Source organism: Ursus maritimus, unplaced genomic scaffold (assembly GCF_017311325.1).
Source record: "Ursus maritimus isolate PB19 unplaced genomic scaffold, ASM1731132v1 scaffold_6, whole genome shotgun sequence".
Lineage (NCBI taxonomy): Eukaryota > Metazoa > Chordata > Mammalia > Carnivora > Ursidae > Ursus > Ursus maritimus.
In genome coordinates, this window is record NW_024426774.1 from 56,570,622 (window position 1) to 56,585,571 (window position 14,950).

Consider the following 14,950-nt stretch of genomic DNA (forward strand, 5'->3'; position numbering starts at 1 on the left):
ATTGATGTAATACACCACATTAACAGAAAAAAGGACAGAAATGATATATTTCTCAATTGATACAGAAAAAGCATTTGACAAAACTCAATACACTTTCATGATAGAAACTCATTAAACTAAATCTAGAAGGAAACTACCTTGACATAAAAAAGACACATATTAAAATTATTAAAAGCCCACAGCTAACATCGTAGTCAATAGTGAAAAACTGAAAGCTTTTGCTCTACAATCATGAACAAGACAAGGATACCCTCTTTCTCTATTTCTTTTCAACACAGTACTGGAAGTCCCAAACAGAGAAATTAAGAAATAAAATAAATAAAAGGCATCCAAATCAGAAACAGACTCTTAACTATAGAGAAGAAACTGATGATTGCCAGAGGGGAGGTGGGTGGGGAGATGGGTAAAATAGGTGATGGGGGGGCGCCTGGGTGGCGCAGTCGTTGAGCGTCTGCCTTTGGCTCAGGGCGTGATCCCAGCGTTCCGGGGATCGAGTCCCACATCGGGCTCCTCCGCTGGGAGCCTGCTTCTTCCTCTCCCACTCCCCCTGCTGTGTTCCCTCTCTCGCTGGCTGTCTCTCTGTCACATAAATAAATAAAATCTTTAAAAAAAAAAATAGGTGATGGGGATTAAGGAGTGGGCTTGCTGTGATAAGCACCGGTTGTTTTATGGAAGTGTTGAATCACTGTGTAGTATACCTGAAACTACTATTACACTGTATGTTAACTAACCAGAATTTAAATAAGAACTTAAAAAATTAATGAGCAATTTGTAAAGAAAATTTTAAAAACAATAGAGCATCAAGAAAAATAAAAATCTTAGCAATAAACCTAAGGAGGTGAATGACTTGTACACTGAGAATTAGAAAGAAAATAAACACAGTACTAAGTGAAAAAGCATCCCTTTTGTTCATGGGTTGTAAGATTTATTTTTAAAATGTCCGTACATCCTAAAGGAATCTACAGATTCAATGTAATTCTTATCAAAAAGCCCATCCTAAAATTCATATGGAATCACAAGAGACCCTGAAGAATCAAAATAATCTTGAGAAAGAATAAAGCTGAAGGGCTCATACTTCCTCATTTCAAAACTTACTACAAAGCTATAGTAATGAAAACAATATAGTACTGGCATGAAAACAGACATATAGACTGATGGAATAAAATAGCCCAGAAATAAACCCTTACATATATGGTCAAATTATTTCCAACAACGTTACCTAGTCCATTCAGTAGGGGAAAGGACAATCTTCTCAACAAATGGTGCTTGGAAAACTGGATATCCATATTTTAAAAAATGAAGATTGGACCCTTAACTCAAAATGGATCAAAGACCTAAATGTAAGACCTAAATTACAAAACTTATAGGGAGAAAACTTCATGACGTTGGATCTGGCAATGGTTACTTGGAGAGGATACCATAAGTACAGGCAACAAAAGTAAAAATAAATTGGACTGCATCAAAATTTAAAACTTTTATTCAACAAAGGACACTATCAACAGAATGAAAAGGCAACCCGTGAAATGGGAGAAAATGCTTGAAAATCATATATCTGATAAGGGACTAATATCCAGAATATATAAAGTACTCCTAAAACTCAACAACAAAAATCAAACAACCTGATTCAAAAATGGGCAAAGGGACTTGTATAGATATTTCGCCAATGAAGATAAACAAATGGCCAATAGGGACATGAAAATATGTTCAACATCACTGATAATTATGGATATACAAAATCAAAACTATAACAAGATATCATCTTACACCCATTAGGATGGCTATAATAAAAAATAAAAAAAAATTAAAAAAACCAGAAAATGACAAGTGTCGGCAAAGTGGGAAAATTGGAGCACTGTTGGTAGGATTGTAAAATGGTGCAACCATAATGAAAACAACATGGTGTTTAATTAAAAACAGTTGGGGCACCTGGCTGGCTCAGAGGAGCATGTGACTCTTGATCTGGGGGTCATTAATTTGAGCCCCACATTGAGAGTAGAGATTACTTAAATAAAACTTTAAGAAATTAAAAATAGAACTTAACATGTGATCCAGCAACCCCACTTATAGGTATATATCCAAAGGAATTATAATCAGGGTATGAAAAAGATATCTGCACACCCATCTTCATAACAGAATTATTCATGATAGCCAAAAGCTGGAAGCAATCCAAATTTCCTTGGATGGACAAATGGATAAACAAAATGTATATACATATGGTGGAATATCATTCAGCCTTAAAAAGGAAGGAAATCCTAAAACATGGGTAAACCACGAGGACATTATGCAAAGGGAAATATGCCAGTCACATAAATGCAAATACTGTATGATACTACTTAAATGAAGTATCCAAAGTAGTCAGATTTATAGAAACGAAAAGCAAAATGGTAGTTACCAGGGCCTAGAGGAAGGGAAAAAAAATAAATAGGGAGTTGTTTAATGGGTGTACAGTGTCAATTTTACAAACAGAAAAAAAATTTGGAGATCTCTTGCACAATAAGATGAATATACTTAATACTACTGAACTGCACACTTAAAAAATGGTTAACATGGTAAACACACACACACACACACACACACACACACACACACACACACACAGTGTGGTCCTAAGAGTTTTTGGCCTTTAATAAAGTTTATGTTTTTTCAAATATAATTTTTCAGAACTTCAACATGTTCTACAATTTTTCTAAGCAATGCCCTAAGCTGCCAGTTTTGCTCTGTACATCTGTATGATGTGGGAATAGCAAACTTTCTATACAATTTAAAATTCCAATTAAGATGAGTAAGTATTGGAAAAGATACATTCTTGTAAAAGATACTTTCCTTTTTTGCTTTCAAATTGTGTTCTACATGTGGGACGTAAAATAATTCACTTCTCACTATTTTCCAGTATAATAAAATATTCCAGTAGTTGGTTAATGACAGCAAAAAATATTCAATTAATAAAATGCTGGTTAAAAACACTATGAATGGGGAAATTATAAATGAATTTTTAATATGTGAACTTGAAAACATGAATTCATTCAATTATCAAATGTGAACTTGAAAACATTAATTATTCAGTTATCAAATTTCCCTGGTTGAGGTAAGTGTCAGAATGACAGACGTCATACAGGGACTAGGACTACAAGATTTACACTATATAGTTAACTGACAAATTTTTTAAAAGTTTCACTGGGATATGTGAAAGTTTTCCTGTAACCATACTTACAAAGGAGTTAGCAGAAATTTTATTTGATTTTGACTCATATCTTGATCATTTTTTAACAGAACTCCTGGGGCCTTTGGACAGAGGAGATATGCTAAATGAAGCTTTTGTCAGCCTATCTTTAGCTCCTCAAGGAGAAGACACATTTCCAGACAACCTCCCTCCCTTTTGTTCAATCCATAAACATATTATTCAACAAAGAACACTGAATGTCTCTTCTAATAGGTAAGATATGTTGAATTGAGAAAAGTGCTCTGCAGAGTATTTAGTATTAAACAATTTAAATATTCCCTGTTTAAATGCAAACTATAGTTAAGCAAGAATATTTTAAAATGTCAAAGAAAAAAATGTGCATTTCTCATGGCAATGACTTTGCGGTAGTTTGGTCACGCAAGAGCAGGTATGATGGAGGAAGACTTCAGCATAAACAGAATATTGTTAGAATGAATGTTATTCCAGGCCAAGATGAACATGAATTACTATAACATATCAAATTCTATTGTTATTCTGTTGTCAAATTTTAGAATCTGTTAGATTAAAATATTAATTTTTAGTATATTTAGTATGTTTAGTATATTTAGTTTATAATTTATATGATTGTACTTATGCAACATTAGTTTCTGAAATCTGATAAATGATAATTTCATATCTATCCAGCTGATTATGAGTTATTGAGATAATAAACAGGATAAATGTGAAATAAAAATACTAGACAAAGTAATATTATTTATAATGGTAATTATGTTAGTTACCATTATAATTTGCTCTGAAGCAAAGGTCAGCAAACTTTTTGTGTAAAGCACCAGATATTAGGCTTTGTGGATTGTACAGACTCTGTCACAACACTCAACTCTGCCATTGTAGTATGAAAGCAGCCACAGACAATAATTAAATGAGAGTGGCTGTGTTACAATAAAACTTTATTTACAAAAACAGGCAGTGGACAGGATTTGGCCCCTGTTCTACAGTTTACACACCTGCTCTTGAGGATCCCAACTATATGCAATAATTGTGAAGAGGCCGTATTTATATATATATATCATATGAAATATAGATCATATAATTCATATCAATTATACATATATACTCATAATATCCTTGAGGAAAAATGCCTCAAACTACAGAGTTTGATTAACAGTAAATGAAGGTGGGGCGCCTGGGTGGCTCAGTCGTTATGCATCTGCCTTCGGCTAAGGTCATGATCCCAGGGTCCTGGAATCGAGCCCCACATCAGGCTCTCTGCTCAGTGGGAAGCCTGCTTCTCCCTTTCCCACTTCCCATGCTTGTGTTCCCTCTCTCGCTGTCTCTCTGTCAAACAAATAAATAAAATCTTTAAAAAAAATAGTAAATGAAGGAGAATTTCCAGGTATGGCAGAGTTTAGATGTAAGTAAATCCTCTCCCCAGGAAACAGTTATAAAACTGGACAAAAATTACCATTTCAGAGCTCTGGAAATCAAATAGGGGCACATAGTTTGATAAGCATTTATTCATGAAAAAATGCTGAACTTCTAGTAATAAAGGGGAAATCTGATGTTCTGGGGCTGCTCCCATCCTTTCTTGACCCCCACGCTAGTGCAGCCTTGTAGTTCTACGAGGGTAGGACAAGCGTTGAAAAACCATAGCTGATTTGATTTGGAGCTTAGAGTGGAAAAACCCTGCCCGGCAGCATTATCAATAAAAATAGCAAACTGTCAGTAAAAGTAACAAATTTGATAGGAAATGAACAGGGAAAGCCACAGCTCTACTAGCCTGCTTAGGTCAAGTGACAGAATGGGAGACTAGCCAAAAATTTTTTGACAGGAAGATTCTGGACTAAGAGAATCAAAGAGGGTCTAATTAAACTACGCATTCCTGAAGGTGTATGACCTCTTATTTTTTGGCTCCCTTTTATCTTGCAGGACCCTAAGTTTTCCCCTTTTGCTTCTTTCCTTCACGCCCAACTGCCAGAAGGTGCCTCTTCCTTTTTGCCTTTTTTCACCCACCCATCTCCCCACCACAGAAGCTCTGCATTTAACAAACTATCCTTTGGGTGGCTGGGTGGCTCAGTCCATTAAGCAACTGCCTTCAGCTCAGGTCATGATCCCAGGGTCCTGGGATCGAGCCCCATGTCGGGCTCCCTGCTTGGTGGGAAGCCTGTTTCTCCCTGACTGCCACTCCCCCAGCTTGTGCTCTCCATCTCTCTCTGACAAATAAATAAAATCTTTAAAAAAATAAATAAAATAAAAAATAAAATAAAAGCTATCCCTTCACACTGCATGGTGTAATTCATGCTCAAATCTACAAGAACACCAGGAAGTGGAGATCATGCATTGGGATTTGGCATTTTTTCCATTTTATTTATAACTGTCTGGAAGTTCTCTGTCAATGCTGAAGGTGGGGCTTTCATGTAGTTTCTTTTATTAGTTCTATATCATTTATAGAGGAAGTACTGGGAAGTGGAAAGGAAGGCAGCTATTATTATCTTCAACTACCCGGAAGTCCTATTTCTTTATTCACTTTTTTAAAAATGATTTTACTGGGGTATAATTTACATGCATCATAAAATTTGCCCCTTGTAAGTATACAATTCAATGATGTTTGCTAAATTTATAGTCATGCAACTACCACCAGAGTGGTTTTAGAACATTTCCATTGCCACTAAAGCCCCTTGTGCCAACTTACACTGCATGTCCCACTCCTACCTCCAGCCTGAGCCAGTCACTGGTCTGCTTTCTGCCTCTAGAGGAATTTCATATAAATGAAATCATATAGTCTGGAAACTTCATATAAATGAATTCATACAATATATTGTCTTTGTGTCAGGCTTCTTTCACTTAGCATGGTTTCTGAGGTTCATACATGTTGTAGCATGTAGTTTATTCCTTTTTCGTTTCTGAGTAGTATTCCATTGTATGGATATACCACCTTTTGTTTATCTACTCAACAGCTGATGGGTATTTTAATTACTTCCAGATTTGGGCTATTATGAAAAATGTTGTTATAAATATTCACTTATAAGTCTTCAAAGGGACATATGCTTTCATTTCCCATGGGTAGATATCTAGGAGTGGAATTGCTGGATCATATTTTAAGTTTATATTTATCTTATTAGTTTTTAGAAACTACCAAATTTTTTTCCAAAGTGACTACAACATTTTACATACCTATCAGCAATGTACAAGGGCTCCAATTTTTCCATATCCTTACCTATGGTTGGTATTGTCAGTCTTTTTTATTGTAATCATTCTACTGGATATAGAGTAGTATGCCATTATGACTTTAATTTGCATTTCCCTAATGATTAGTGATGTTGAGCATTTTTCTGTGATTATTAACCATTAGTATATCTTCTTTGGTGAAATATCTATTCAAAACTTTGTCCATTTTTAAAATAAGTTCTCTTATTATTGAATTATAAGACCTCTTTATATATTCTTAATTGTAAGTCCTTATTCAGATATATGATTTGCAAATATTTTCTCCCAGTCTGTGGCTTGCTCTTTCATTTTCCTAATCGTGTCTTTTGAAGTGCAAAAGTTTCAAATTTTGGTAAAACCCAATGTTGTTATGATTTCTTTTATTGATTATGCTTTTGTTTTGCATAGAAGAAATTTTTTTCTAACTGAAAATCACAGAATTTTCTCTTCTGTTTTCTTCTGGAAGTTTTACAGTTTTAGCTCTTACACTCAAGTCCCTTTTGAGTTAATTTTTATGTATGATGTGATACATAAGTATCTACATTCATTATTTTGTACATGAAAATCCAGTTTCCTTTATACATTTGTCAAAAATCAGTTGACCATAGGTGTAAAGATTTATTTCTGGATTTGGCATTCTGTTTCATTGGTCTCTATATCTACCTTTGCACAAACAAGTGCCAGACTTAGCTATAGTGAGGGCTCCACTGAACCAGAATCTCCCAAAATACATTCCAATACCACAAAAATAAACAGGAAAAAGATGAACAGTTCTATACAGTTACTTCAAAAAAAACAGAAAATGAAATCAACACATATCAATTAAGAAAAATTCTCACCCCCTCCCCACAAAACAACCCTACAACACTCCATGCAAAATTAAATATATTCGAACAAGCAGCTGGGTACAGGGAAACCCACTCTGAATTAGAAGGACAAAAACTAAGAGGAAGAGGTGGGGTGGGAAAGGAGGAAGTTCATTGCATTCAAGAAAGAAAAGGAAGAAAAATATATTAGAAGTGAAATAGTACAAGGCACACAAATGGGAATAAATTCAAATTAAAATTTAATAAAAGGCACTGAAAATGGCAGAAAACAAGACAATGAAGAGGCAATAAAGAAAAAAAGACAAGAAAGTAATGGAAAGAGAAATAGGCAAAGAAGTAAGAGCATTTGTACAATTTGATTCATTGGAAACAAAGTTAATATTCAAAACTATAATCCAGGGAAAATGTTTCAGAAATAAGATTTTTTTAAAAAAGGTTTGGATTTACATACCAAAAGATTATACCAAGAGGTGCCTGGGTGGTGGCTCAGTCGTTTAAGCATCTGCCTTCGGCTCAGGTCATGATCCCAGGGCCCTGGGATTGAGCCCCACATCAGGCTCCCTGCTTGGCAGGGAGTCTGGTTCTCCCTCTCTCTCTGCCCTCCCTCCCACTCATGTTCTCTCTCAAATAAATAAAAATATCTATCTATATACATATAAAAGATTATGCCAAGTACCTGAGAAAAATTATTATAACAATCAGTTTGAAGACATTTTTTAACAAAACTCTTAGATTTCAATTAGTTTTAAAAATCTGTAAGGCCCCCTGGTAGAAAGATCAAATAACTTACAAATGCAGAAGAATTAAACAAGCATCACCCTTTTCAAAAATAAAATACAAGGTGAGGCAAAAGTAGAGCAGCGATTTTTTTAAAAACTCAATGAAATGAAGTGTAAAGCAATGATTATGCCGGATTATCTAGATGGGCATAATGTAATCCTTAAATGTGAAAGAGGGTCCTTAAATGTGGTAGAGGGAGGCAGAAGAATCGGTGTCCAGTAACTCATGGTGAGATGGACTCAACTTACCCCTGGTAGCTTTGAAAATGGAGGAAAGGAGCCATGAGCCAAGCAATGCAGAGTGGCCTCCAGAAGCTCAAAAAGGCAAGAAAGTAGATTATTCTCTAGAACTTCCAGAAAGGGATGCACCCTGTTTAAGTCACTAAATTTGTGGCTATTTGTTATGGCAATAAGGAGGAATTAATACAAAGTATTAGGATGTGTTCTGTAATTTTAATAGATCATTTTGAATGACTGGGCTGACTTGATAGGGAAAGCTGCCTTGACATCGGTGAAAATTTGAGGTGAGGTCTGTTTTCACACTTCACCATCCGAATGCTAGGGCTCAGGGCTAAACTTGAATACCAGAACTGCACTGGGGAAGTTTAGGTACCCTAAGATACTTAAAAGTTTTTGCCTAGAGAAGTCCATTAGACTCTTTAAGAGTCTCAGGCTCTAAAAGAGAGAGAAACAGAGAGAATAGAATAGAATAGCCCACAGCATGGGCCCACTCACCAGGGGTTAAGGGTGTATCTACTTTTCTTCACTGTTGTATCCACGGCATCCAACCCAGTACCAGCCACAGAGTGAGCATTCAACAAATATCCCATCCATGAATGAATGAATGAACCATAAAATGTCAGCCTACTTTACAAAATGTCTTCTTAATTTTAAATCATTCCCATCCTATTTACATTCTTCATATGCTTATATGACTGAATAAAATTTTAATTTCTGGGTAGCCTATGGTAAAATAAACTGGATTAACTTGAACTAAAGATAATGCAGAAGCCAACTGAAAACTGATTTGAATACACTGTACTGTGCTTGAGTTTATAAACAAAGCTACTTGAATGTAAACTGTATGAGAATAGAGGTTTGTCTTTTTTCCCCCCACTGCTGGATCCTCCAGAACATAGAAAGGTGCCTCGCATAGAACACATGCTTAATAAATATTTACTGAATAAACAAAAGAATTATTTCTATAATACAAGAATATAGAAGATATAAGAATATATAGCTGGTAATAAGTGTGTTAAGTAGACACTTTAGATACCCCAAAATAATTAGGCACTTGCATATTAATAGCATTTACAACATTTAGGGTATAAGTGAGTGTTTTTAAAAATCACCATTATCCTCCCGAAGATGGTGGAGGAGTAGGGGTCCCCTTTTTCAGCTGGTCCCCTGAGCCGAGTTGGATAGGTACCAGACCATCCGGAAAACCCACGGAAGCAGCCTGAGATGCAGGAAGATACATCTGGATCTCTACAAACGAACATCTCTAGCACTGAGTATTGAGGTACGAAGTGGGGAGCCGTGAATCCACACAGATATCAGAAAAGAAAAGGAAGGGGGAGGGAGCCTCCACGCTTGGACACCAGGAAGTGGTAGCCACCTGCACTGGGGAGCAGCCAGGAGAGAACAGACTGAGACCGTGAGCCTGGAAACGTGTGCGCGTCCAAACTGAAAACCGGCGCTCCAGTGCGCTCACTGGAACCAGACTGAGACAGCGAGCTCAGGAGCACGCACACGACCAGACTGAAAACCTGCGCTCCGGAGTGTGCGTGAACTTCACTGAAACAGGGAGCTCGGGAGCATGCATGGGGTCAGCTGGCAGTGTTAGAAACACAAAGGACAGAGACGTGCCTGCCCTGGAAGTGAGGGCTGGGACACCGGCTGCAGGGTTTTTAGCAGCACCAACAGAAACAGAGTTAAAGAGGCCAGAAGAGCTCAGTAGAGAGCGGACTGTGATTTCTCTGTTCTGAGACAGAGACTAGGATACAGTCACTGCTGCTCTCTCAGAAGAGTCACAGAAAACCACCAGGGAAAGCCGCCAGAGAACAAAAGCCTGGAAATACCAGCTCCTATTGTGCCAATCCCCATCCCCTCTCGCAGGGGACAGGGAGACTCTACCCAAACAGGGTTGCCTGAGTATCAGCGCGGCAGGCCCCTCCCCAAGAAGGCAGGCTGAAAAATCAAGAAGCCCACATCCCTAAGGTCCCTATAAAACAAGAGCACACTGCCTGGGTCCTGGTCAATAATTTGGGCTCTGGGCATCCCCGCAACCTCTCCTCATCAGAATGATGACAAGGAGAAATCCCCCCCAACAAAGAAAAGATAATGAGTCTGTGGCCTCTGCCACAGAACTGATGGCTATAGATATAACCAAATTATCAGAAATGGAGTTCAGAGTAACAATGGTCAAGATGATGTGTAGACTTGAAAAAAATATTAACGAAAATATTAACAAGAACATAGAATCTCTAAGGGTGGAAATGAGAGCGAATCTGGCAGAAATTAAAAATGCTATGAATCAAATGCAGTCAAAACTAGGTGCTCTGACGGCCAGGGTGAATGAGGCAGAAGAACAAATTAGTGAATTGGAGGATGGGATGGGAGAAGAGAAAGCTAAAACAGAAACTTGGCTCAAAAAAATCCAATCTCAAGAATGTAGGTTACAGGAGATTACTGACTCAATGAAACACTCCAGTGTCAGAATCATTGGCATCCCTGAGGGGGTGGAGAAAGACAGAGGTCTAAAAGATATATTTGAATGAATTGCAGCTGAAAACTTCCCCAATCAAGCAGAGGAAATAAGCATTCGTGTCCAAGAGGCAGAGAGGACCCCTCCCAAATTCAACCACGACAAACCTAGGCCACGTCACATCATAGTGCAATGTGAATATTAGATCCAAGGATAGAGTATTGAAAGTGGCCAGGGCAAGGAAATTTCTCATGTACTAAGGCAAAAATATTAGGATTACGTCAGACCTGTTTACACAAACCTGGAATGAGAGAAAGGGTTGGAGGGGCATTTTTAAAGCTCTTTCAGAGAAAAACATGTAGCCAAGGATCCTTTATCCAGCAAGGCTGTCATTCAGAATTGATGGAGAGATAAAAACCTTCCAGAATTGCCAGTCACTGACCAATTTCATAACCACGAAACCAGCCCTACAGGAGATATTAAGGGGGGTTCTATAAAAGTAAAAAGGTCCCAAGAGTGATACAGAACAGAAATTTACAATCTATAGAAAGAAAGACTTCACAGGCAACATGACATCATTAAAATCATATTTTTCAATAATCACTCCCAATGTGAATGGCCTAATTGCTCCCATGAAACACCACAGGATTGCAGATTGGATAATAAGACATGACCCATCCATTTGCTATCTACAAGAGACTCATTTTGAACCTAAAGATATATCCAGACTGAAAGTGAAAGGATGGAAAACCATTTTTCATGCCAACGGACCTCAAAAGAAAGCTGGGGTAGCAATTCTCATATCAGACACATTGGATTTTAAACTAAAGACTGTAGTTAGAGATACAGAAGGACACTATATTATTGTGAAAGGATGTATCCAACAAGTGGATATGACAATTATAAATATCTATGCCCCCAACAGGGGAGCAGCAAGATACACAAGCCAACTCATAACCAGAATAAAGAGACATATAGATAAAAATACGTTAGTAGTAAGGGACCTCAACACTCCACTATCAGCAACAGACAGATCACTTAAGCAGAAAATCAACAAAGAAACAAGAGCTTTGAATGCCATACTACAACAGATGGACCTCATAGATATATATAGAACACTACATCCCAGAAGAAAACAATACTCATTCTATTCAAATGCCCATGGAACATTCTCCAGATTAGATCATATGTTGGGTCACAAAACAGGTCTCAACCGATACCAAAAGACTGAAATTATTCCCTGCATATTCTCAGACCACAATGCTTTGAAATTGGAACTCAACCACAAGGAAAAATTTGGAAGAAACTCAAACACTTGGAAACTAAGAACCATCCTCCTCAAGAATGATTCGATAAACCAGGAAATCAAAAATCAATTTAAACAATTTATGGAGACCAATGAGAATGAAAACACAACGGTCAAAAACCTATGGGACAGGGCGCCTGGGTGGCACAGCGGTTAAGCGTCTGCCTTCAGCTCAGGGCGTGATCCCGGCATTATGGGATCGAGCCCCACATCAGGCTCCTCCGCTATGAGCCTGCTTCTTCCTCTCCCACTCCCCCTACTTGTGTTCCCTCTCTCGCTGGCTGTCTCTATCTCTGTCAAATAAATAAAAAAAATCCTTAAAAAAAAAAAAAGAAAACCTATGGGACACTGCATAGGCAGTCCTAAGGGGAAAATACATAGCCATCCAAGCCTCACTGAAAAGAATAGAAAAATCTAAAATGCAGTTTTTATATTCTCACCTCAAGAAGCTGGAACAGGAAAACAGATGAATAGGCCTAATCCACGCACGAGAAAGCAGTTGATCAAGATTAGAGCCGAGATCAATGAATTAGAAACCAGGAACACAGTAGAGCAGATCAACAGAACTAGAAGCTGGTTCTTTGAAAGAATAAATAAAATCAATAAGCAACTGGCAAGATTTATTCAAAGGAGTAGAGAAAGGACCCAAATTAACAAAATTATGAATGAAAAGGGAGGGATCACGACCAACACCAATGAAATAGGAAGGATCATTAGAAACTTCTATCAACAGCTTTATGCCAATAAATAAAACAACCTGGAAGAAATGGATGCCTTCCTGGAACCTATAAACTACCAAGACTGAAACAGGAAGAAATTGATTTTTTAAACAGACCGATTAATTATGAAGAGATTGAAGCAGTGATCAAAAACCTCCCCAAAAACGAGAGTCCAGGGCCTGACAGATTCCCTTGGGAATTCTACCAAACGTTCAAAGAAGAAATAATACTTATTCTCCTGAAGCTCTTTCAAAAAAATGGAAACAGAAGGAAAACTGCCAGACTCATTCTATGAGGCCAGTATTACCTTGATCCCCAAACCAGGCAAAGACCCCATCAAAAAGGAGAATTACAGACCGATATCCCTGATGAATATGGATGCCAAAATTCTCAACAAGATCCTAGCTAATAGGATCCAACAGTACATTAAAAATATTATCCATCATGACCAAGTGGGATTCATCCCTGGGATGAAAGGGTGGTTCAACATTTGCAATTCTATCAGTCTGAAACATCATATCAACAAGAAAAGAGTCAAGAACCATATGATCCTCTCGATAAATGCGGAAAAAGCATTTGACAAAATACAGCATCCTTTCCTGATTAAAATAATTCAGAGTGTACGGATAGAGGGCCCATTCCTCAATTTCATAAAAACCATCTATGAAAAGCCTACGGTGAATATCATTCTCAATGGGGAAAAGCTGGAAGCCTTTCCCTTAAGATCAGGAACACAAGGATGCCCGCTCTCGCCATTATTATTCAACATAGTACTAGAAGTCCTTGTAACAGCAATCAGACAACAAAAAGGGAGAAAAGGTATCCAAATCGGCAAAGAAGAAGTCAAACTGTCTCTCTTCACAGATGACATGATACTCTATATGGAGAGCCCAAAAGAATCCACCCGAAACTACTAAAAGTTATATAGCAATTCAGTAATGTGGCAGGATACAAAATCAATGCTCAGAAGTCAGTTGCATTTCTACACACGAACAATGAGACTGAAGAAAGAGAAATTAGGGAATCCATTCCATTTATAGTAGCACCAAAAATCATATGTTATTTCGGAATTAACTTAACCAGAGAGGTAAAGGATCTATATTTTAGAAACTACAAATCACTCTTGAAAGACATTGAAGAAGACACAAAAAAGGTGGAAAAATATTCCATGCTCATGGAACGGAAGAATTAACATAGTTAAAATGTCTATGCTACCCAGAGCAATCTACACTTTCAATGCTATCCTGATCAAAATACCAACGACATTTTTCAAAGAACTGGAACAAACAGCCCTTAAATTTGTGTAGAAACAGAAAAGGCCCCAAACCACCAAGGAATTGCTGAAAAGGAAAAACAAAGCTGGGGGCATCACAATGCCGGATTTCAAGCTATACTACAAAGCTGTGATCACAAAGACAGCATGGTACTGGCACAAAAACAGACACACAGAACAATGGAACAGAATAGAGAACCCAGAAATGGACCCTCGGCTCTTTGGGCAACTACTCTTTGACAAAACAGGAAAAGACATCCAGTGGAAAAAAGACAGTCTCTTCAATAAATGGTGCTGGGAAAACTGGACAGCTACATGCAAAAGAATGAAACTTGACCACTCTCTCACACCATACACAAAGATAAACTCCAAATGGACGAAAGACCTCGATGTGAGACAGGAATCCATCAAAATCCTGGAGGAGAACATAGGCAGCAACCTCTCTGACATCGGCCACAGCAACCTTTTTCATGACACATCTCCAAAGGCAAGAGAAACAAAAGAAAAAAATGAGCTTGTGGGACTTCATCAAAATAAAAAGTTTCTGCACAGCCAAGGAAACAGTCAAAAAAATTAAGAGGCAGCCCACGGAATGGGAGAAGATATTTGCAAATGACACTACAGGTACAAGACTGGTATCCAAGATCTACAAAGAACTTCTCAAACTCAATACACAAGAAACAAATAAACAAATCAAAAAATGGGCAGGGGCGCCTGGGTGGTGCAGTTGTGAAGCGTCTGCCTTCGGTTCAGGGCGTGATCCCGGCTGAATGGGATCGAGCACCACATCAGGCTCCTCCGCTGTGAGCCTGCTTCTTCCTCTCCCACTCCCCCTGCTTCTGTTCCCTCTCTCGCTGGCTGTCTCTATCTCTTCAAATAAATAAAAAATAAAAATCTTTAAAAAAAAATGGGCAGAAGATATGAACAGACACTTTTCCAATGACATACAAATGG

At 37.8% G+C, this 14,950-nt stretch overlaps 1 protein-coding gene across 5 annotated transcripts in view; it reads left to right on the top strand.

Moving 5' to 3' along the window:
- The window catches only part of LOC103671314 (WD repeat containing planar cell polarity effector), a 416,159-nt gene that overhangs the window by 348,236 nt on the left and 52,973 nt on the right, over positions 1–14,950 (top strand). For all 5 annotated transcript variants that reach the window (XM_040623423.1, XM_040623422.1, XM_008699919.2 and 2 more), the window contains exon 15: positions 3,271–3,433. In XM_040623423.1, coding sequence (XP_040479357.1) covers positions 3,271–3,433 — 163 coding nt within the window. The remainder of the gene's footprint in view (positions 1–3,270; positions 3,434–14,950) is intronic.